The sequence below is a fragment of the Sinohyriopsis cumingii genome, chromosome 18 (assembly GCF_028554795.1).
Source record: "Sinohyriopsis cumingii isolate HCF-2022 chromosome 18, ASM2855479v2, whole genome shotgun sequence".
NCBI classification, from domain to species: Eukaryota; Metazoa; Mollusca; class Bivalvia; order Unionida; family Unionidae; genus Sinohyriopsis; species Sinohyriopsis cumingii.
The window spans coordinates 45,080,590-45,107,149 of record NC_142978.1 but is presented as its reverse complement, the minus strand read 5'-3'; the positions used below and the strand labels follow the sequence as shown (position 1 = coordinate 45,107,149).

At 37.5% G+C, this 26,560-nt stretch overlaps 1 protein-coding gene across 1 annotated transcript in view; it reads right to left on the bottom strand.

Moving 5' to 3' along the window:
* LOC149776541 (uncharacterized) overlaps window positions 1-26,200 on the bottom strand; it is a 42,755-nt gene extending 16,555 nt beyond the window's left edge. Inside the window, exon 1 of the mRNA XM_089940998.1 lies at window positions 26,017-26,200. Within this exon, the coding sequence (XP_089797124.1) occupies window positions 26,017-26,059 (43 nt within the window). The 5' untranslated portion in view covers window positions 26,060-26,200. The remainder of the gene's footprint in view (window positions 1-26,016) is intronic.
* Window positions 26,201-26,560: the final 360 nt, after the last annotated feature.

The following is a 26,560-nucleotide window of genomic DNA, read 5'->3' as shown; positions in this document are numbered from 1 at the left end:
ATGATATTTCGGAACAAGCGAATCCGCTATAATTTTTCTCACGAGAGCACAAGTGGACCTTATCAATGCGACAAAATATTAGTTGACTTCGTCCACCAAAAAGAACATTCGTGCTAGCAGAATTAGAAGTTAATCCTGTGAATATTGAGTTACCAATAAGATGTATTTTGGGATGCTTGTTTAGTGTTGGTGTTAAACGGTAACGAACTCAACTTGATGTAACGATAAACACTTATGTGATGTTTTTCAGTGATTGATGCCTGAATGAAATAACGTAGTTGCTAAAGACACTCATCCTACGTATCACTCCATAAATCTTTTTGCACATTTTCGCGTGAGACTCAATTAGAGTTCTTGAAATACTGAAACGCACCTACAGGCAACATTTCTGGTGTAACCGTGAGCGTCAAAATATATGATGTAATTGTTTTAGGGTAGCGCGGACGTATTCGTCAACGAGCTTAGCGATGACTCGCCATGGAAATTCTGATACGGAGACATCTTTCAACAAATAAATTATTGATGTCTATTAACAGTTCCAACTCGACACGAATTTCCGACAGCGGTACATCTCAGGCCAGTCGTGGCGATGAGTAGTAGTGCACAGAATCGACGTTGCACATGAGCCTTGCAGTATCGCAGGATGCCTCATAAAGACACAGAAAAGACTTTGTTTAATTTGTAGTCGTCATAATTACATTGGATGGACAGCGATAAGTAAATCTCTCCATCGGTTGGAAATGAGATTTAGAAAACCTCTACCTGCGGCTCATGTACTCGTACATGCAAACGTATTTGCAGGTGAGAAAAATGAACGTTCCATCGTCCGCGCCACTGTATTGACGAATATTCCGTGGTCTTTATTGGCATGTATGGTGACGACCTTGTCCAAGCTGCAATTCAGAACCTGCAGCGAGACGGCGAATTACAGATGACCCAGCCGAAATGTCAAGTACTTTTCGTTTTGTTAGAATTGATACTTATTACCGCGTTTGATGCCTTTTGATTTCGTCAATAAGTTACCGTAGCAAACTTGCATATTATGGAGCAGAACTGGAGTTCTTGCGCTTCGTTGCAATAAATTTGCATGTGTAAGTTGCATGCGCTGTGTGCCGTTCCTCTGTACGCGCCAGGGATTTGACAGTCATCGCGAAATATTCCATCAGTGGAGGTAAACGCATTGTTGCAGATCCAGATTCTGGTCGCCGCGAAAACTTGTAAATGTCATCATAATTCATTGCCATCTGTGAGTGAGGAAATTTGTTCTCAAATTTCTATCGCTAAATACTCAAGCAGTTTAACAAATACTTCAATAGAGTAACAGCGGCAGTACACTGTTGGTCGCTTCTGGCTACGAAATATATAGTCACATCGGGCTTCTTATGAATAGTAATAGCATAGCATGATATTTGTTCAACAAGCTGCGTCCTATTTGATTGAACCGGATAAGGACCGGGTGTGGTAAGCTTTCTCTGTCAGTCTCATCGCTGGTCATTCACGGGAACGTTCAAGCATTCAAATTCCGCATAAAAGACGAAAGGACATACAGTACTCTCACCTTTAAATGCACATCGGTGAATTTCATAACATTATTGTCAGGTTTCCTCATGATCGTACGCTGCATCTTTTAGCTCGCTGTCCCGCAGGAAACATAGTAATCGAGGAACTGGTACTAAATACACCCAAACAAAGTGGGCACTAAAACCTTTTCGTGTTGTTCTTGCTGGTAAACAATTTGAAAAAGATTATCTACAAGTGCTCAAGTGCTCAAACTAACAGAAAAGTATTAAAAGTATTAAGCCACTTCGATGAATCATTGTTTTATTGTTGTTGTTGTTGTTGGTGTAGGGTTAAACGCGATTTTTCAGCATACGATAGGCTATAGTTGGCGTCAAGTAGTAATGGTGGATGAAAAAACCCGTAAAACTCCGGAAAGATGCACCGACCCACGAGGAGCTACTGGCAATCTTTTCACATACCGACTTTGGCCAACTCCGAGACTCGAACGCACTCAGATAGAGGTGAGATGGCAGTGATCCGTAATGGTGAGCGCTTTAGACCACTCGGCTACTCGGGGCCTCCCTTTTCAGTACATCATAGCATCGTTGGTCATCTACAGAAGGAGCTATCAAATACAACTTATCCCATTTCATCAACTTTGTTATGAAATTAATCAACAGCTGCGTTTTACCAGACCCGGACGGCCCAATTATAATCATTCGGACAGAATTTGGTAACGCTGGATAATGCTTGAGCCGTTGGCGCTTTCTTGTTGCCGAGAAATCAGTGACCTCCTTGTTGTAGAAATATAATAAATAATATGGATTTATATTGTGTGAAATGCGGGACACGTACTCCCACAGGTGGACTAACAACTATTACAACAAAAAACAAACGAGAAGCAGTTACAGGTAAGTGTGAACGATGTGGTACAAATTTTAACAAAGTTTTATTCCTGATCGAAACAGTATTAAAAAAGGTAGGTGATATTGCCGCCCATTTAACAAAGTATACCAGGAACTCCATGGGGGAAATACCCAGTAGAAAAACATCTTCCAGGATATAATTACTGTGGTCCCGGTACTCGACTTGATATCCGACTTGATAACCAAGATCAGCCAAAACCAGGTGAATATCCAGTAAATGCTATTGATAAAGCTTGTCACGCTCATGGTTATAAAAGTAAAAACCTACAAGATAGACATATTGCAGATGTAAAATTTATTCACGCGTTAAATTCCATAAAAAATAAATCTTTCAAAGAATCATTAGCTAATTGGTTGGTGAGATCTGCGATGAAGGGTAAGCTTGTATTAAGAGCCGGTAATTAATCAACCGATTATTATTATAATGGAGTCGATTTATTATACCCCAAGATGATATTGGAAAGGTAGAGCAGTGATTAGTAAACTTGCCGACGCAGCAAATGTTACACGTGTTGTTGCTGAAATATGTTTAGCACGACAGGCAATATGGCAAATTTTATATACCACCGCCTAAAACAATTCAGCATGCACATTTTGATGTTAGCGTGCCAAATGAAATTCATCAGGCTGATATTTTATTTCTACCATATGATACTATTAAAATTGGAAGACGTCAATTAACATAGAAATACGCGCTAGCTGTCGTTGATGATGCAGGTAGATACAAGGAAGCAGAGCCGTTATAAACAAAGACAGCAACTGAAGTAGCTTCCACGTTTGAACAAATTTATCGACGTGGTGGTCTACGATGGCCACAGCTACTACATGTTGATCCTGGCAGAGAATTTCAAGGTACAGTATCATCCCTGTTGAAGCAACATAACGTCAAAATACGACGAGGACATACTGCAATTCATCGCGATCAGGCAATTGTTGAACGATTTAATCGAACGCTTGCTAAGCGGTTATTTGGATATCAGTATGCGAAGGAAATAATTCAAGACAAGAGATCTCGCGAGTGGGTTGCAAGATTGCCAAGTGTGATAGCTGCGTTAAATAATGAAATAACTGGAACAACTGCCATGAAACGTATTAGCGCAATACAAAAAATATATACCCGTACAACTACGTGATTTTTCAAAACAACCAGTGCTGGGTAATGTTACTGTAAGATATTTATATGAATCCGGTGAACTTGAGGGTGGTAAAATAAGAGTAACTGATCCTATCTGGAGTATTACGACACATACAATTTCCAGTGTGGTTACATCTACGGGTAGATCTGCAATCTACAGACTAGATTCAACTGCTCTTCAACGTGGATTTACACGTGAACAATTACAAGTAATTCCTGAAGACAAACAATTACCACCACGATCACTTATCTAGCACCTCTACGTCGATTACATTCAAGACAGGCCAGCATCACATTTTTGTGCTTGTGGCCAAGACGACTATCTTTTCTATCCACGGTAAATTGTCTTGGATTATTATTTGAATATCGCCACAACATTACTGTATTACAACTTGCACAATGATTTTTCTGCTGATGTTTTAGCTCTGTGATAAATTCAACATCGAGATCAAAGTCTCGTTTGTTTTCGTGTCACTTTGTTTATAACCAGCTAATTTGTTTTCTAATTATATCACTATTACCAAGACATTTATCGAGGGTTTCCATAGCGTCTATGACAATTCTCCGCAGCTGAGATATTTTTGTGGCTCGAGACAATGCGAGATAAACTAAGTTTGACCACTCGCCACGATCATCGCAAATCCAAACAACTATATCAGAGATGGTTAACCCTTGAGATGAGTGAATTGTCATCGCGTATCCCAATGTCCACAGGGATTTATCAGCGCGTAGCGCATCCTCAGCAATACTGACATCAACTGCCACAATATCATTTAATACAAGATTATGTTTCTCAGTCTGTCCTGGTATATCAACGTCGATATTCTCTCAGCTTGTCTATAACACAAAGGTACACGTAGATCTGAAAACTTTTCTTTATGCAGCTGAAATAACCGCTGTTGAAGTGTACCACGAACTATCTTTCTACTTACCACCATCAAATCATTTGGTCTCCACGTTTGCAGAAAATCGTTCATAGAAGTTTCTTAAATTATTTTACGCATTATTTCACATTGAATTGTATTCGGTTGTAGTCTGGTTAATTTCTTAAACTCCCTTAATTCTACATCAAGAGATCTATGATAATCATTTATCTCCTCGTAAAAATCTACAAAATTCTTTAGCCACCCGTGTGGAGATGGCCCAACAAACGGCGGTGGTTGACCATGATCGCCGCAAATGATCACATCTGTAATTTTCAAAAACAGCCAATCGAGAAATATTAATAATATCTCTTTAGATACTGTGCATACCTCAACCCAAATAACATTTTTTGGAATATATATCTCTGTGTGTAGGTGTTAAAACAACCACATCATCCGAACTCTGCCGAAATAATTCGATCAATCGAGCATTCTTGCCAGAACCCCCCGGCCTATTTAGATATACCATCTTGTGTCTGGATACTAGATCATACAAGGATTCCGCAGACGATAATTATGATATCTGATTATTTTTGTAATAAATATCTTCAATCGCAACATCTGCGGATTTAGACTAGTTATATAACATTTCTTGATTTTTCTCCATTTACCCCACCATGCATCAGTACTTGTAAATTGAGTCAGTAATTCTGAATATTTTTTTCGATATAGAATGAATCCGTTGCAACTCTGACCACGTTGGTAGGAAATCTAATTATCATCAATGATAAATTTATAGAAACATAAGCGAGCGTTGAGGATCTTAAATGAGTAAACTGAGGTACCTCACCATCAATATAACCAACAATTGTACCTAATCGTGTTCCGTTTGACAAGTAAGCGTTTTCTCGACTTACAGTTATATCTCTCTGCATCAGCCATTATGAAATCATATTCAACATCATCCATGATCAATCATGCATAATATCGTTTATGATCATATGCTCCGCCTTGAGTAAATTTACCGATTATCCTTCTACCGAGATCTTTTGCGGTTTTATCATCATCAGGTGGTGGTAACCAAACTTCGGTCTGAGGACGGTATAAGATAATTGCCTCACTTACATTCAACGATATTACTATTTTACAATCAAGCATATATCGTAAAAAGCACCATTGGTGCTCAACGTTTTTCTGAAATGTGCCTAACAAACCAAACATAACAGATCGGATGAAGACCCTTACCAATGATACAATGCGAGCGAATCTGGTTAGATCAAAATCAGGTAGGGGTCCATTTATCCTTACTCTTTTCATCTCGTCTGTGGGGTGTCCAAATCTTTTAAAATATCCAGAACACTCTCAGTAACCAAGAAAACTTCCAGGATAACACGCAACCATATCAACCGAGATAACATCGCTGTGGTCATACTTGGTATTCCACAATCCGCCATGACCATATTCACAGCAGCCTAGCTGTACATCCTCAAGAAATCCAAATCGTGTTGGCTTTCCCGAATTTGTCTCTCTTGTAAAGTGAGCTGCAACACATGGAACTGTTAAACAATTATTTAATAATTGCTCAGTATTCTCTGTTGAAAATTTCTGCGCAAGTTTTTTCATTTCTTCATGAAGAGATTCTTTACGATATATTTCGCCGTTAAAATCTATTCGGTTATTGTTGCTATGTTATTGGAAATTGTAATTTATTTTCTAACTCGGCGACATCATTTATTGTAGCTCCGGTATCCTTCACCGATTCGGCTCATTTGTTTATTTTTACACGTCGTAGATCCGTTAACCCATTTCCACGCATCGCGTTTGTAAAATGTTCGATTACCCGTTCGGCTACACAGTTCAGCTTTGAATATCTCATTGGCTTAAGATCATTAATGTTGGTGTTATCATTTAGCTGATAAATTCCATAAATAACAGCGGTCATAGGATACGCTCGAGCATACTATGGTCTGTCATTTCCAGTCAGCATTCCTGGTTTGGAATTTTTACTTAGCACAGCGGTTTTTCCGTTATGAAAAACAGGATCACGTTTGTCATAGATAATCCATAATATTTTTTGATCGTTGAGATAATCGATAGTTTTTGCCCGCTCATCGTTCATTGTAGCATCAATGATTTCGTCGATGACTTTGTCATTGCAGATAATTTTGAATGTCAACCATACGTGAGATGCCCCATTCGTGGCGAAATTCTTTTTTAGCATCCAAAATAATATTAATCAGATTATTCGACGGATCAGCCAGAGCTCGTATCCGCAAGCCAGGAGGTATTCTGTCAAGATCGAATCTGGACACAGGAAACAAAGTTTTCCAAGTCTTGAGTGTAGATAATCTCCCAAACTCTTCCATTATTTTAATTAAAGCAAGTATCTAAATTAATATATTATATATATGTTGACTGATATAAGGAATCAATGCAAGTGGTTGATGATAGGGTCTTTAACTCCTTGTAACAAATTCTGTGTAAACGAATTCTGCGGACAACATTTGCAAAGCGTAAAACGAGGGAGTCTTGGTCCAAAACCGTGCTTACGGTGTGGTGTTAGAGTTAGAGGGAAAACGCAGTTGTGTGTGCAATCTGGTGGTAAAAGATATAGAGAACTAAAGCGGTATTATGATAAAAAAATAACAACCCTGACTCAGTCAACAACTCTGCTCTTGATAAAGTTATAAGAAGCCCTGAAAACTATATAGCAAGGTTCTGTACAGTAATGGTTTAAACAAATTATTATTTCGACAAATAATATTATATAATGGAGCAAACAAATTTTGTCAGACGTCCTATCAACAAGAATTCTGAAGCATCTCGTGTAATCAGACACTGTCGGCTGAAGAAACCAGTTGGTTTTGTCAATAATACTTGTTATCTTTGAATCAGCACTGGGAATAAAAGGTATTACAATCATAGATTCGTATAGAACACTTTTACGGGGTGATCAAAGATGGTCTTGTGATCAATCATATTGACTAGGATAAAAAAATAATTCTTTGAATAACTTACAAGCTATTATACAATTGCGAGAATTGCAAGTTCTGTAATACTGGAAAGTATAAACAAGGTTCGCGAGGAAGTTAAATCTGTCAATACTGAGACCGGTGAAGAAATAATTTTTTCTATCGATGAATGCAGCTCCCAAGTATTTCGGTAACTGCATGCCTTCAGTACAATACGCAGGAGATAAAATAACCAAATCAGCGTTTTCACACAAGTATGAGCAGTGGATTGTATTTTATTATGTTCCAATAGTATTAGATATGGTCAACATCCTTGATAAAAACAACAGAGGCAACTCTGCCGCGGATATGTAACTCGGTTGATAGAGTTATCGTTGTTAGCTTGATTTCATCTTTGATTTTATCCTTGACTCTGTCAAGGGAAATATATTTCAAAAATGCTTGCATATAAAAATCTTTTTTCATGATCATACAATTTAAATGTCAATGTGATAACTGATAGAAAATATTTTACTTACCTTTGCTGCTTAAACTTTAGTCCGATTGACTAGAAAGTCGCTGATTCTCCGTCTTATATAGTTATACACACAATATTTCCTAGTGAATCATCGTGCGTGAGTTCCCAAAATAACTCACCGAAAACATTATGTATATAACTATAAGACGTAGAATTACAACTTCCTACAGAATCATCATGTATGATTTCTCAAAATAACTCACCGAAAACATTATGTATATAACTATATAAGACAGAGAACCAGCGTCTTTCTAGTCAATCGGACTAAAGTGTAAGCAGCAAAGGTAAGGGAAATATTTTCTTCAGTAATATTTTATAAAATATAATTTAAAGATATATTATATACTGTATAATGATCTATGAAAATATCAGTATTATTTCTACTATTGAAAATTACAAAAAGACGGCATAAATATATCTGATTTTGAAACATTATGCAAGAACATAGGGAGGAGGGGGATACACACTACTATCAGAACCAGGTTCGTAAAGATAATTCAAGCGGGAATGTTTCAATCGCTCGCCACAGTGAAAGAAAATGAAGTGAGGGAATTCTTCTCTCTCTCGCAATAGACAAAATTAGATCAGAACTGTCTCGTGAATATGAGGCAAGAAAGGCATTGAATACTCGCATAAGACAATTAAGAAAAATTATGTCAGAAACTGTTAGTGGTTATGGAAATAAACGTTAGACTCCCTCGTTGAAATGAAAGTGAAAGTGTATCAGATTTTCGTCGATTTGTCAGTAAAACAAATATCCACCCCGTTGATTTTATCAAGGATAAAATCAGGGGAATAAAAATCAAGGGCGGGAGTTATTTGTTTTTACTGTTTTTAATGTTTATCACGCGTCAGTGGCATTTTTAAAGTATATTCTTGTTCCCTTGTCATTGATAAGGGAAGACAACGCTCTACGATTAAATGTCCTCGAAAATCGCAGGTTTTTGAATTTACATTTAAATTCAGACTCAGCGTTGTATTTCGTAGGTCAAATAAGTTGCCGGACTGGTCAGTTAGTCTGAATTCATTTTTGTCAATAGTATTCTTGCACAATCAGATATCCGGGTGGTACTTGCGGGGTAAAAGTATATAATATATATCCTTGCTGCGCCGGATTTGATATTTCTGTGTTTGTCTGATAGCAGTCATCAATTACGTCACATACAAGATTGACAGCGATCGTTGAGGTTATATTTAAAATTCCCGGAGAAATATGATGGCCTTGTCCGTATGGGTCATTATTATACCTGAGAACAGTTGATGGTGGTGGGGGGATATTTTTCTCCAGGATTCGAGTATTCTGGGAAAACACTCATCAATGATATCATTGACTGATCTTTTTAGTTCGTCATGGTTATACCAGGGAAATTTAAATGCAGGTAGATCTGATTCATTGATTGAACAATATTTGAGAAATTCTAGCTTGGATTTTTCTTCTGACTTAACTTTAGATTTCACAAGACTTTCGTGAACAAATTTAAAATCAGATATAATTGGATTTGATATTTCTATCTGTTTGATGATTTCTTCCCTCGGCGATGACAAATCAAGAAGATATTCTGTAAAATTATGTCATATTTTTTCTTAATATTGTTTGTGCTTTTCTTTAATTTCACCGAGTATTGTGTTTAAACTAAGTATACCACCACCCGCTTTATTGGTGCTACCATCAGTGGTAAAATAAGTGTACTCCCAATATAAATCCTTCCCCACGAACAATAATTTACCGTTACCATCAGAATCATTAATTATTGCTTTATTATAAGTTCTTATGTAATAGTCTGGAACAGTTCCCCAGTACAAGCGTTTGTCAGAAGTAAACTCAGCTCGGGTTGGTTCAGGTATTGGAGGTGGTGCTTCCGGGGCAACTTCAAGCCATCCATGCACTGATCTGATCGATGACTGATAGACATCACCGGCGTAATCCGGTGAATTTATCGTTGGACAGTGTTGGTTCATGTACTGTTATTGCTATCTTGGAATCTTTCCCCGTGATATTTTTTATTCTGCGTTGAAAGTCATGATTGATCTGTTTGATTTGATAATTCACCGTGGATATTACAACAATTTGCCAGTCAGGTGTTCCATCTGGTTTATTTTTATTTGCAAATACCAACGAATTATTTGACTCTGCAGTCCGCCTAATGATCTTGACCTGATATTTGGCCAACTGTAGTATACTCGCAACTGCGCAAGGGCGATTTCTTTAACTGGAATCGCGATTTGAAAATTAATACCAAATTCAGGGTTGGATGAGTTTACTGATATCATTGTGGTTGTCATCGGACTTGTATTTGCGGCTATCTGCTGAAGTAGTTCTGTCATTATTTAAATTTCCATTTTCCAAATGGCGGTTTTCTAAATCAATTACTTCACTGTGTATCTTAACCATTATATCAAATTCAGAATCTTATATCATCGTATCGTCAAGGCTTGATGATATCAACAACGACAATTTAGCGTAGGCGTTAGATACCACGTGTAATCGCACAAGGTTGCAATGCAATTTTGTACTTGTGCACGTGGATACTGTTTTCGCGATAATATTAAAAACCTTAGCAATTGTTGCTGTATGAAACACATATCGTTGCTACTGCTACCGTTAATGGTGTTAGCGCTGATAACACTACGCTGGTGGACGCAACGAGTGTAGATACCGAGTATACAATGACATCAGTGGCATCTACACGTCTTCGGTATTTTTTTACTTTCGTTGTATACTTGTCAACGATGGTCGTTAGTGCTGTTTTTCATTCACGTACTTGATCATATCTAAATTTTTGAACGTCCATTATATTTTACGCAGTAACCAATTGAGGCGTTTCAGCAATAAGTTCCAGACACAACCAGTAAGATGTTGCGGGTAATTTCTTATCAGGTGCTTCCAGCATAAATGTCTCTTCGTTCCCGCTATTTAACAGACACAACCCCGGAAAACTTATCGGTTGAATGACACCAGGGATATGTAGTGTATATAGTAAATGTTGCAGCGCTGAACACAGACAGCCTGTGCACATCAGTGACTTCCGTGGTATGTTTGATAGTATTATTTTGCTGTGACCACGTCGAGAATCCCGAAGACACTGTGCATACTATATTTGTGATCTGTTTGTGAGGAATTTTAATCAGATTAATTTTGTTAACGATATCAGGAATTCCACTTATGACATCTTTTAGTGTTTTCCTAATTGTATCAATGCTCGTCTTGATATCAGAGAGTTTAACGTCAACGGTCAACGGGGTGCCAAAGAATTCCTCTGCGGTTTTATTAATTTTTCTAAAATTTCTACGAAGATTTGCAAACATACTTACGTCAACATCATACACGCCCGCAACGTGGATAATTTACCATCGACGGTACTGTAGTTAACGCCTACATATTTTTTTTTTATTGCGGCATCTTTGTAGGACGTTGGATCTCCGAGCACGACTATTTTATTTCCGTTCATGCTGAGTTCACCTGTCAATGTGTCGCCGGTATTTTTCGAACGATTAGCAACGCTTCTTGCAATTTCATCTCTGATGGTTATAAACGATATATTTGAGTCTCTGATTCTACCGCCGTCAGTATACACAGGGATATTATCTGTAGTAACACCAATAACTTTGCGAGCTATATCATTCCATTTGATATTGCTCGTTTTCAAAACGCCGTATTTATCCTGAAAAACAACAACCTCATCTATGTCAACTCCAGAGAGGTTCACGATATCAGCGAGTTGGTCTTTTTTTCACGTAATTTGACAAATCTATTTCGTCGAACCTTTATTACTCTTAGTAGTATCACCGCGGGATCTTCCGTAAATATCTACCATTATTCTTTTCTTTCTGATCTAAATCAATGATTTCTCAAACTGGTGACTTGTATAATTAGATACGACTTTGTGAGGTGGCAACGATGGTGTCGCTGACACATCGTAAAGTACAGCAATTGCTTCACGGCCGCATATTGGTGGATCGGTTAATGTTTGTGCTGGTAACGTTTGAGATTGGCACTTTGTGTCCGACTTTTGTGTGCAGAGATAGAGTGCATAAATTCCTGCGGAGGAGCTAACCCGTACGAGTCAAAATAAATGATTCCACGGGGATCAATCGCGTATGCTAGCAATGAGTTCCAACCCCGGTGGAATTATCGAGATTAATAATACTCGTCTCGGTGTTGTTTGCTTGTTGCGGTAACTGATCGCGCATAAAAGCACCTCTAAAAATATATATTTTAGTTGCTTAGCAGCATCAAGTAAATGGAATTTGACATCGGTGAAATTAGCGAAGGGATCCTGGAAGCCTTAGACCTTTTCCTCGATGAGTTCCTGGAAGCCTTAAGCCCTTTCCCTATACTTTGTTTAAATGCCATTCCAGCAGCGTTTCCAACAGCACCTAACGCAGCTGATTTTGCAACGGCGGAGGCTTCAGCGGCTATCAACGCTGGTATTGCCGCGAGTAAAGGAAAGACACCTCCGGTTTTAGCGGTGATGCTGATGGCATCAGTGGAAAGTTTCGGGTCTTGGTTTGTCTGGCTTTCTCGAGATGTTTAAACTGACGCGATGTCAACGACATTTTATTTTCACCGCCTGTGATTTGATTGTGCTTTAGCATTATTATAATTCCTGTATTTTTAATAACGCGGATTGTAGTTTTTTTAATCTGACCAGGAGTCAGACTAACACTAACGGGATGGTAAGATATTTTTATAAAATTCTCGTGTTTTTAAATCGTTACATATTTGGGAAACATTACATGTTTTATACTGGTGCGTCAACGAGTTTCATTCTACCACCAGCGCCTTCAAGCAACATTGCCTTGTCGCTAAGTATAACCACGATTGCTCTGTAATTATCACCACCTGGATTTACTCTAGCTCCGAAGTGTATGTCAACGACAGATTGTGTGTAAAAATCTAAATGATCAGTGAAAAGAAATAAATTGGATACAGTGTTCTAAAATCCAATTGTGAGACTTGTAATCCAGTGACTATGTTATGTTCACGTCCCATATACGACAGCAGTCGATGATACACGCGCGCAGTTGTATTATTTTCAAAATTCAAGATTTTATCATCGGATGGTTCTTGATGTCCGCTTATTCGTAAAGATACTTCACTGACTCCAAGGGAATCAAGTATCATGCGGCTAGGCGTCAGGCTGTTTAACCGATTAACATTTTGCAGCGCAACAAATATTTGTCTTGGTACAGAAACACCTTGATGAGTCGCTACTTGCCATGTGAAAACCCCAGCAGCATTACTTTGAATGCTATCAGTGGACACTGTGTGCCATGACAACAATGACTTTCCGCCTGTGTTCATGAAAGAAAGCAATCGTTCTTCTTCAGCGATCGATGGAGTCATTACTGGCATCCACAGTGAAATTTTATACAGATTTACCTTACCAGCAGAAACTCCATCAGTAAGCCAGATAACATCATTGTCGTTAGGTTTTCGCACAAGCACAGCTGGATGCTTCGCTCCAACAATAACTTTTCTGATATTTCTGCAAAATCCAAAGATATGTGACAACGGAATAGCACATGAAAATCTTCTACGGTTACCCATTAGCACGTTTTTACGCGTAGCAAATCCAAGATTGTAATTGTCGTTGGTGCTTTGTACCATTAAAAAAGCAGCACTAGGTCAGTCTATCGCTCCAGCTGCTTGTGGGTCAGTTGCGGTAGTTCGTGCTACTTCCAACCTGAAGAAATTGTTTATGATCAAGATGATTAGAGTTATCTTTGTAAAACATCATTGACGGACCAGTTGATCTTGAATAATTGTCAGAGTATCTTGCTAACCCTACTATTGTTGTGGCAACATCAATATCTTTTTTAATTGTCTCGATGTCGTGTCCATTAATCATGTAGTTGGCGCTGTCAAATAACGCCATAATACCATTATTAGCAAAACCAACTATAACATTAGCGTCGTAGGGTGTATTGGCAACAACATATGCTACAAGCTCACCTTCTACTTCAATAAACGCCTCGGAGGGTAGAAAATATCTACTTGTATCATGTACTTGCAATTCAATTCTTCCTCGTGTATTAAGTACACGTGCGTCGTAAGAATAAAATTGACAATCACGCACGGATTCATCTTTGTGAATTGGTTCATCCATATCGAATGCTGTGTCGAATATGTATTTGAACATCTTATTGTATTGTCATTTTTCCAAATGGTTATCGCGCTTCCTGAAATAAAACTCGTGTTTGTTTCGCTAGGTTCTTGTCTTACCAATTCTACTAGTTGTTTGATTTGCAGCCTGATTTATTATTTTACTGACATTTGCGAGCATAACTTCTGTGCTTGGTAATTTTACTGGTTGTTGCTGAACCACCTTTCGTCCACGTGCTAATCGTGCTATTCTGTCTTTGATTGCCGTGAACGCTTTACCAGCAGCGTCACTGATTGCACCAGGAGCTTTTCACGAATAACGTGAATGGCTTTCATTGATAATTGTTTTGCGATTGGTGCTGCTTTGGGAGCTATCCTTGTAAATAATCCCCGAACAACATCGCCGAGGCCATCCCGGTAATGCGTGTTTTAACGGGTAATCGTGAGTTTACTACTCTGACCATCTCGGGTCTGCGGTGGCCGTTGTTGTGTATAATCATCTTATTTGTTAGTTATTCGTTTAATCGATGTAGTAGCTGTCCGCGATGTCATCAATAACTTCACGATAAACATTAATATCCATAATACCGCCTTGAAATTATCGTCGACAAATATCAGTTTCTTCATTGATTATTTCCGGATAATTATTACTGGCTCGTTTTCCTCCTACGAGAACTTCCAACCGTTTCACATCATTGATGATACTGTTAGGACAAGCAACAAGACCACTTCCTGTAAAACTGCTACTAGTAGCACAGGTGCCAGGTGCATCGTAAAACGCTTCCTCTTCAATAATAATAATAATAATAATAATAATAATGATGATAATAATAATAATAATAATAATAATAATAATAATAATAATAATGAGGACTTTGTATAGCGCTTAATCTTTAGAAGCTCTAAGCTCTTTACTACACTAGACAACACCTATAAGATAAAAAAATATAATATTATTACAAAAACAAACAACATGAAATTAGAAAAACATTAAAAAATAAAAAACATGTTGAGAATATTTCAGGTAGGAAACATTATTAGGTCTTTAAGTTTGTTCTTGCAGTCGAAATAAGTGAGTTTTGATAGCCCTCTTGAATGTGATCACTGTGTCTTTGTGTCTAAGTTCAGTGGGCAATTCATTCCACGTTGCTGGGCCCTTTGTATGCAAAAGAACGCTGTCCATATGACTTTGTTTTCATAGTGGGAATACTGAGCATACGATTGTCAGAAGAGGAGCGTAATTATCTTGCTGGTGTGTACACATGGGTGAGATCGGATAGGTATGTTGGACTGGAGTCCGACAGTGAAACGTAGCACAGAGAACAAATTTTGTGTTTGATTCTGGATCAAATGGCTAGCCAGTGTAGGGTACAGAGCAGCGGGAGGTGTGGTCTGATCGTGGTACTCTAAGTATGATCTGAGCAGCTGTGTTTTGAACGTTTTGAAGTTTTTGGAACATATATTGAGATGAACCAGACATAATTGAGTTGCAGTAGTCCAGTCTTGAAAGTACTAATGAACACACACGTGTTTTAGTGGCATCAGCTGAAAGATATTTGCGAACTGAGATGATGCGTCTCAGCTCAAGATATGCAACCTTGCATATGTTCATGACATGTTGGTGCAATGTGAGAGTACTGTCCAGAGTAACACCTAGGTTTCGTAATGATTGTATGAATTTAATGTTGGTGTTGTTGATATTTATTGTTTCAGGTAAAATATGTAAATGAGAAAGTCTTTGTGTTGTGATCAGAATGGCCTCAGTTTTATCATCATTCATCTGCAGCTTGTTACAAGTCATCCATGATTTCACATCAGAAATGCACCTCTCTACACCTTGGATGGTAGCATCAACTTCAGTTGGGTGGCTAGATTTGTATATTTGGGTGTGATCAGCGTACAATTGGTGAGACACTGGATGATGATCTATGACACCTGTGAGCGGCTGTGTGTACAGAATGAAGAGAACATGTCCAAGAACAGAGCCCTGTGGAACACCACAACATAGATCAACTGGGCTGGAGTGTATTCCATTTGCAGATACAATTTGTGTCCTGTTGACCAAGCAGGACTTGAACCACAGTAAGGCTGTATCATGAATGCCAAATATATGCTGGAGACGGTGATGTAATAAATCAAGGTATATTGTGTCAAATGCTGCTGAAAAAAAAGGGGGGTGAAGACTGTAATCATTCCGCTATTCAACGCAGAGAGAATGTCATTAATTACTTTTAGAAGAGTAGTTTCAGTAATGTGGCAGGGGCGATATGCAGATTGTACATTGCTAAAAAGACTGTTTGAATTTAGATGAGATACAAGCTGGGATAGAACAACCTTTTCTAAGACTTTTGATATGAATGGGAGATTAGAAACTGGGCGGTAGTTCTTTAAATCGTTATGGTCTAGTGTTGGTTCCTTCAGCAGAGGCTTTACAATGGCAGTTTTGAAAATTGATGTGAATTCCCCGGATGAGAGAGAGGTATTAATAAGATCAGTTAGTGAAGGAAATATTGGATCTAAGCACTGAAGCAGCAGTGATGTTGGAATTGGATCAAGTTCACATGACTTTGGTGCACTCTTTATCACGATTGTACGTACAAAATCCATAGAGACATGTTCAAATGCTGCTAATGGTTGCCGCTCAAATTCTGTATCCCAACCGTATGGTGGCGACGAGTCAATTGAAATTGTGGTGTCAGGCTTATCTCTAATGGTTTGTACTTTGTCAAGGAAGAAATTTGCAAACATGTCCGGATGTTCGACTGGAGAGAAGGTAGTTGGATGTGGTGTTGATTTGTTCCTTGACATTAGCTTGTTAGTAATCTCGAAGAGCTCTTTGCAGCTGAAACTTTCCATGATGTTAGTAGTGGAGTGGGCTGATTTCGCTGCAATACGAGGTGGAACGAATGAAGTTTTGTTTAATGATAAAATATCTCAGGTAACGGATATTATTTGATATCTTCTTTCTGAAATTGTTTGAATTTATCCTTGTGTTTACTTGTGATTCTTTGTATACTTTCAACTGCTCGAAATACAAAAGGAATATATTTTTTCTTTTGAAACATCGGCGGCAATCTGCCGAGGATTCTCCTGAAGTTGTCTATAACACTCTTTGGTAATTTGAGCTTGTGGTTTTAAAGGTGGTTTTGATTATGGTGTAACACGTTTTTTTTACATCACTGACCTCCATGCGGACTTTATAAATACTATCAAATATTTATTGTATTTCTTCACGGACGGGTGGAGTTTGACCTGCATTTATTTCAGTCGGAATTTTGTTTTAGGATTCGTTTTGTTTTCTTAGTTTCCTTTGCTATTTTTCCAATTTGCTCAGCAATTTGTATTACTGATGGATGAAGACTTTCAGTAGCCGTTGCGACTCTTTCATTAACTTTTGTAAATGGTTTAAACAATTGTCCTGTACCCGTTGAAAATTCAACTTGTGCTTCTTGTCGCGCTTGTAGTTTTTGTTTAACAGCAACTCTCAATGGAGTCTATTTATTAATTGCTTCTAGTCGCTCTCGATCTAATCTAGCTGTGTAAGATTCCTGCGCTGATGGGATTATTTGCTAAATGTTATATAATTAATAGCAGCAGAGAGGGCGAAGTCTCATACTCAGCACCCAGTCACCCCGATCCTTTTTTTAGCGATTGTTTTTGCGATTTTCAGGAAGGCTTATTTTTGCAATTCGAGGGTGAGCCAATTAGAGTCTGTTCGCCCTCTCTGCTGCTAGACGCCCTGCTCTCATATTTGATATACTATAACATTGCAGCACAGTGCCGTTCCGAAACTAAACGATAAAGACTGAACTCCACTGGGGCTATTGTAGGGTGGGTCTTAAACGTGATTTTGCGTCTCGTGCGAAAGCGAGTAACTTGTGACAGGGAACACAATTGTGAGCGATTTGGTCGGTTTCAAAAATTTCTGAATTAGTAGTTGGGAAAGAAGTTCGCACGCGTATCTGTTTCATCTGGGAACGTAGCTGAGGTGACAATGTTGGTGGGGGTGGGCGTTTTGAAGGTTTGATGCCAAAAATGGCAATACTAATTTAAAATCTCCATAATCTAACTATTTTTGCAGATCAATACACAATAAGTAATATTTACACAAACCGCTTAACGTTTACAAATTACCCGTTCAAAAACCTTAAGTTAAACCGATTCAACGTCTTCAATAAAAGGAGTAGCACAAACTAGTATCCATAGAACCTACTGTTTTACAGAGACAACCAATAGGGACGAAGAGAAAGAAATGCGAGAATTTTGTCCAAATGAGAATACATGTATGAAAATAAATGAAAGAAAAAATAGTAATTGAAACAATCAGAATACTAGTATTAGCAAAATAAAGCTTAAAACATGTATCTTTAAAATAATTCTATATACTGTCTCCTAATAATGCAACAGAAAGAAAAAAAAGTTCATCCCTTTATATAATTACAAATGAAGAAAGTTTTCAAAGGTCATACTTATAACAATAAGAAAGAGAAAATGAATGACTATTCATTTGGTGCTGAAGTGATACTACAAAAATTGAAAGTTTAAAAATTAAACTCGGACATGTTGCCCATCAGATAAAATACAAATTAGAACAAATTGATAGAATACTAACGAAATTAAATTATATAATAAACAAGACAAATATAAACTAATAAGGGGATGGTAGCGTTAAATATTTAAACTTTAGAAAAGCATTAAACATACAAAATAGGATCGAAATGATAAAAAGAGGGCTTCCTTTTCGGGTAAGGCAATACTGTTATTCAAATATAGTCGTATGACAGTTGTTGACATTGCCTCTGATCCAGGTGTGAGGAATGAATTTTTAGTACTGAGATGATGACTTTTTATTCTAGTTGGAAATTTTGTTCATTATTACTTATTATATTATTAGCTAAAACATAATTGTTTCATATGATAGCATTGCTTTGGCTTATTTGAAACTGTCAGAAGATTTCTTGCGTTAATAAAGTAAAGTTAATGTTGTCGTAAAGAATACTGCCAATGTCGGAATTATATTACTAGATAACACAAATTCACCATCACCACATTTAACAGGATTTAACATAACCTTTGATTGTGAATATATAATGTTGCAATTCTTTCATCCGAGACGTAACATTCTTATCCTAAAGATAATAATAATTGTTATATTGTAAACGTGACCAACTAATACACAAATTAGTAAGATCCCGATGATTTGATTTAATCATGCAATGACATCATATACATCAATTCGTTCCTATCTCGTAAAATATTATTTAGTCCAACCTATTTTGCATCTGGTTTTAATCTCTATCAATGACTCTTTATGATGTCGTAACTCAATGCTTATATAAACTAGAATTCCACATTGTTACCCGTTGTGTTTATAATACACATCCTACTAGTTGGGACCAATATTTCTAGCAATAAGAATCATGGTGAGTAGCTAGTGACTTTGTTTTATCACTATCATATTTGCAATCACAACGAAGAAGGGTGTTAACATTTTAACACCAAATTTAAATTGGGCATATTTTCTTTCATCTCGATATTAATGTTAATGAAGTTACAAAATGTAACACAAGATAAATGAAAAGAACATTCGTATAATTTTTTCTTAGATGAGAGTAAACTTGAAACACCCCCATCCATATATGTAACGTTGATGTGCCTCCTCTGATGGCCTGTAAAGTGGAGATGTGTCAAAAATCTTTTGTTGAATCACTATAATATAATTCAAGAATATAATCTTTATTTATGTTCGGTGTTATCCAGAGTCTTTCTGTCCAAGAATAGTATAATAGAGCATTTTGTATTTTCATATAAGAATAATTTAGATAATTCAGAATCAAATCTGAATACAACAATACAAATGATATCTGTCTGCTAGGTATTATATCAGACAGGAACGGCCTTTGCACACGCGGTGCCTGCTTTTGGATCACTCACTTTGATGCATGCGCGGGGCCTACTGTTTTGGAGCAAGGCATTTGGAATTAAACTTTCAAGGAAGTTTTATAAACTTTGCATTTTCTTTCATCGCTTTATTATTAATTTCTCTCGATAGATATATTTCTTAAAATTACTAACGCACCAGGCCCCTGTGAGGGTGGGGTCCGATTGTGCCGAATTTATCCAATCGGCCTAAAGCCGGCCCGGATCACAAGAATACATAATTTTTCCAGTAAACTAGATTTTGTACTCCTTTATTTGACCTCAGGTCCCAATTATCATTTTCTGGAGAAAAAAACTATTATCTAATGGAACTTTTCACTCTAGAAGATTCGAAATGATGAAAGATACGATTTGTTACTAAAAGTATAATAAAGGACGCGGTAAACACAATGTCCTTGACTCAGACCAAAATAAATATGTTTGCTTTCATTAATAATGATCCTAATTTTAAACCCATACACAGAGAAAAAATATCAGATGCGTATCATTGTTTACAGAATAGTTTTTGTTAAAAATGATTTTGGTTAGGTACACGATGGACTTGATCGTAGACAAGGTCAGCTGTAAGACGCAATTTTACATAACCCATGGCATATAATGAATTTATAAAAACCTAACAAACAATGAAAATGAAACATACAGTAGCAATATATTGTTTTCTCCGTGTGGTACACTTGTATTTGCTATATCCCCATAAAATATTCCAGTACCTGATTTTTATATTCATACTGCACAATCAATTCAATTGGTTTTCCCAACTTTAGTGTCAAACCGTGCACCATATATATTGACTGTCTTCTCTGTCAAATGCTAGACTTTGTTATGGTTAAAAAATTAAATGTAAAAATGACTTGTTTAGTGCAATACATTTTCCATGTTAAACGAAACTGTAAACTAAGTTAAAGGAAAGAGTATAAAGTGCTGCACTTGTTAAATGTTTTCAAATTTTAAATTCTTAATTTAATTTTTTTACACTCTAATGAATTAACAATTAGTATGGCATTCATTGGTGAATTGTGTGTGTTTGTTAGGTTGTGTGTGTGTGTGTGGTATTTTGATTTTTAACGTAGCTTTAACAATTTTTTAGTCATATCGCTACGATATCTGCAGAGTGACCGTTTATAGTGATGACTAGCACCGGGTCATCATGCTGCTGACATATAGCATCATGTCCCACCAAGTCACATTATCTTGACACTAGGCCGACCATTCCTAATACCGACCTATTAATGCTGAGCACCTAGCGACGTAGCTGCTAGTATTATTTTTAAAACACTTTTGTATGACTCGGCTGGGGTTGTAATCGTCGACCTTCCGCATCTGAGGTCGGCGCTCTAACCACTTTGGTCACCGGAGAGACCATCGGTTAATTGTCAAAATATTTTAATGAACCAAGGGTATGTGCTATACTATATATCTATCTACTTGTGAAGGGGCAAATTTCTGGCGATCTATGCAGAACACATTAGTTGAGACCAGAGAACTATTAATTAGATTTATGGGGACAGGCGCGTATAAAATCGCCATACTGCCATGATCGGTAATGTCTTTTCGAGGGGAGAACTTTATTCTTAATTAAGCATTCGTTTATTTAGCCAACATAAGACTGGTGGAGAGAAAAGCTGACTTCGATTCCATAGTGTAAATGTCAGAATAGAAAGATCGCAGAACACTGTTATTCAAACTACAAGGTCAAGTTGACCACGACTTTAGCGCCTCTCGAAAAAGGCGGCAGATATATTTGATTCTGATTGGTTACACTAAATAAGGGGTGTGTTTCACAAGCTAAATTTCCTAGTTTTAATATGGCCACATCAAAAATATGAGTCAGTCTAAGCTTTTCTGCAAGAGAAAACAAGTGTAAGAAAACCGAAAGTAAATTTGGGAGAAATTCTCTCGTAAAACTCTTGTCCAAGGGGACTATTGTCGAGGAAAACCGACGAACAAATTTGGCGGTAGAAACTAGGAACGTTGAAAGCTCAAAGGTATTTGTGACACTTCCATGTAATTTGTTGATGCCCTTATATAATGCTTTGATGAATGTATTTACTTATATTTGCATGAATCTATTTGCTACATTCGTATATCAGTTTATCAATTTAGAAGATTTCACGTATGATTTAGGTTGAGTGTGTATTGATTGAAATAATTTAGTAAGCCATATAATGTATCTCATACATTCACTTGTGTAAATTGAGGCTGGATCCGAACAGTTATGCCTCATGTGGCGTTAATGTGTGGTGTTAATGTGTGATGAATTAGCCATTAAACTAACTAGGGTCATTATAGAACATGTGGAGCCGACTGATAGCCTTATCAACTGTTTAGAACCGATAGTAAGATCTGATAACGAGAAGGGGATAATGCAAGCCCCTGTCATCATAAACAACAGAACATTTAGGTTGTCTCTATTTATATTTTTTTAAAAGGGAGAAAAAAGCTCCTGTGACGTATTATCTCTGCGACGTATCCTGTGACGTATTATCTCTGAGACGTATTATCCCTGAGACGTATCCTGTGACGTATTAATTCTGAGAACCTACGTTCCACACCCAGAGTTCAGGACTGAAAGAGACGAGACAGAGGGAAGTCGAAGGAACAGCTACAGTGGAAGCGGAGTGAACCGGAGAAGCTGGTTATGCAATTGTACAAGGCATTGACTTCCGATTGTTCACTCGATCCTTTGATGAACTAAATCTACCAGTAAGACAGATCGACTACTTTATTTAAATTTATTTGTGTTTTGTAATTCGGTGAAAGTTTTATTCCTAGAAGCAGTGTATATTCCTGATGTAATGAATTCACACAGTTGTTTTATGTAATTGATTAAATTGTTGTTTACATGTACGGGGGTTCGTATTGGTCTGTTCTATATATCTGTTCAGATCTCTATCTATTCCACCTATAAGTTTACACACTTATATTTATATTTACTCGAACCGGGCAATAACATCGAAGGCTGTCAACCTCTAGATAACGAGAACCAAATTAAGCGGACCTCTTGAAAGAAGGTACAATTCACCAACCCACAAACCTCTTGCAGGAAGAGGGGACTTTGTGCAAGGTTTCTATAAAGTGGACCGTGGGTCGCTTACACTGCTTTTATAACTTTGTTTGATTTTATAGATTATTGCTGATTATGGGAGCTGGTGTTGGGAAGATATTTCTCAGGCCGAGTAATTAGCCAATTTCTAGGAGCAGATGAGACTTTATGTTCACGTGGGTTACTTTCATAAACGGACCGTCCCAAGTTTCTGAACATAATTATTTCTCGGGCTATTCTAATGTATATATGCTTAGTAATTTGAAAAGAGAACAATTATTTGTATCAGGTGTTTGAGTCGTTTTTGAATTGCATGGCGTTAAATACCAATCTACGGCTTGTGAAGGTTTACTAATGGGTTTTTCAAATGTGAATCAAGACAGATCATGCAAGTGTGAAATTACGGTCTCATGAATGTATGGCTTTTAGTTGATTAATGGAAATATTTTATGGTATTTTGGCGTTTATCTACCTTTTCCCTGACAACGACTGTTGTCACAAGGTCCATCGAAATAGCGGAAACATCGACTTCTTGTTAGACTCACGTGGGTGTTGTTTGATTTGCTCGGTAGTGAAATCTCTATAAATTATTTAGTATATATATATATATATATATATATATATATATATATCCATGTCTATTACACGCGCGCTAGTGGCTGACGAGACCAATACGTGACAGGCACGTACGTCCACAGAGGCTGCAGGGGAATGTCTGGGTTGTGATGGGTGCTGCCGATGGTTCTCGGTTTATTTTTACCCATCGTTTTTCCTGTAATATGGCCCGTCCGTTTTTTTCAAAAGTGCCAGCGGCCTGGTGAACTGGACGTCGCCAGCCAGCTTTCTCTGTCAGCAGCTTGTGATGGCCATTGGCGGTGATCGATGCCACAGGTAGTGAGGGTCTGGGTCTATATATATATATATATATATATATATATATATATATATATATATATATATATATATATATATGTGTGTGTGTGTGTGTGTGTGTGTGTGTGTGTGTGTGTCCCCATTTAAAGAAGTTATCTCATGAGATAGACATTACATCTTAATTTATCTTTTATGACACAGATTACTACGGCTGTTACTGAACAAATTACTTCGAAATTTTATCACCATCTATTGTGTCTGTCATTGGCATACTTCGCTGGAGCACGTTTCTGTTTAAAAGAAACAGTGCAAGATCAATCGACTCTACGAATCTTTTAAATATCTCTAGTCCATCCGTTGATTAGTAACATTTTCATACCATATGAAAAAACTATCTAATATGAGTTCCCTTTTGACTAATTGGTGACATTTCATAGTTTTACATTTCAGAGCATACAATATTAAAAATTAAAACAAACGTAGATGTAAATATTTAAACGAATACATTAATGTTTTGAAGACGGTATTTTCTTTTCCTATACAAATACAGCATATTTCAGTGTGTTGTATTACAAAATGGATATTTGCACGATGGTTGTAGTGTCCTGTACCAAACCTATAGAGGACACGTTTTTTAAAAACCTAAATTTATACATTCTGTCTATATTCGAATATGACAAACCCTGTTGAAGTATCTCCGCTATTAACGTGTGGAGGTTAATGTAGGCCATACAGAACTGTCAGCAAGTATCTGTTCTATACAAAATGACTACTGCATGTAAAGAGCTATAGAAATTAGGATAAACGGTCTGTTAGCTTTGACGTTACAGGTTCAACTAGTCATACAATTTTCGATCACCTGACGAAAGAATGAAAGTCGTTATTGTAGAATTGCTGTATGACTTTTTATAACTGTAGGGGAACGCACAATGATTTACACGCACCTCTCGACTGTTAGATTTATGTTATTTATTTTCTACAATTTGCAGTTATTAGTTTAGTCGGTTCAACGTTCGATTTTACGTGCAATTAGGAAACACCATGCAAGAATAAATTGTTAGAGATGCCGGTACATTATCGCATGTAAACAGCTCAGAGAGAGAGAGAGAGAGAGAGAGAGAGGGGGGGGGGAGCAGTGGCGTCACTAGGGTTGGTGTCACCCAGTGTGTTCACTAATGGTGTCAACTCCATAGACCTCCTTCTTGCACAAAAATTCAAACATTTAATTGTGCGGTAACTCACGGTGTCACCCCCATGGACCCCCTTCATGCATTAAATTCAAACATTTTATAGACAGTCACGTGCGGCAACTCATGGTGTCACCCCCGTGGACCTCTTTCAAGCACAAAAGTTCAATAATTTTATAGACAGTCATACTGGTATCAATCCCTCTCATGCTGTCACCCGATGCGGTCCGCTACCCCTCCTCCGCATCTCCTTTTTGACGCCACTGTGGGAGGGAGACAATACATTTTTTTACGGTTTAGTTTCAGGATGTTCAATTATTCAAGTTTATCTGTTTATCTACTGAATTAAGGTTTGAAGGATTGGCAACTAACATTCTGAGTATATATTATTAAACAGAGGCGGGGTGGGTGGGTGGCATGCGCTGCCTTGTCTCTCAGAAAGGGTCGTCATAGTTCGTTTGTTATGTATACAAAAACAAATATCCGTTGTCTGTAAGATTATCAGAATATTCGTAGGTTTTCAATGAAACAAATGATACATGTTCTCCCGTTCCCTGTTAATAAATAACACTACTCTTAGTCGCTAAGTCCCCTTCCAAGGCCTCCTTTATGCTTAAATACATAACATAGATATTATTGCTTCCTGGTTCTAAAATGAGAGAGAGAGAGAGAGAGATGCAAATCATATTTCACTTTCATTTTCTTGCCCACTCCATTACCCGCAACTTTCAACGGCGGATGTCGAGGGGTGGGAAGGGTGTGAGCACACACCCCAATAAAAAATAAGCGGTAATGATCAGAACGTTTCCAGCAGTAAGATTTCCTTACACGTATTAGGTTAAAAGTATGATAAAATAGGCAGGAACTTGCGTGGTCTTCGTCCCCTTGGTCCCATCGGGCTTTTTGTTGCAGTATACATTTACAGACAAATGAATATCATACTAGTGTACTTACCTCTGACACCAGCTTTAGTAAAGGTGACGGCGAAGTTGACCATTGTGTGTGACTAAAACAATAATCAGCATTTAGCGAATCGATGACTTGTTTTGATCACAAAAGGTTTCGAACTGCTAGTTATACTGATTTCGGATGTTAGTTATATTCCCGGAATGGGTCTGTCTTGTCTATATAATCTAATTTTAAAGTTTACGTAATGCTTTATCAACGCTGATAAATCCCATTAGTTAACCGCAGTGCAATATACTTCAGTACTTGTATGTATGATATAACGATGTACATATTCAGGGTATACAATATGTACGTGTGAATGTGTCAGTCAATTAGCCTGTCTGCCTTTTTGCGTATATTTTAACCTCAGTTAAAGACAATTGGTAATGCACAATTCAGCACAGGTTGGTGGAGAATGGTATAATGATTGGACGGGAACGCAACTGGAACTTGTATTGTCGAGTTACTATTTCGTTTAGTCGATGTCAAATAGATTGAAACTCACGCCATCTAGGATTTTACAGTTGATCAGCAGATGAACTTTAATATC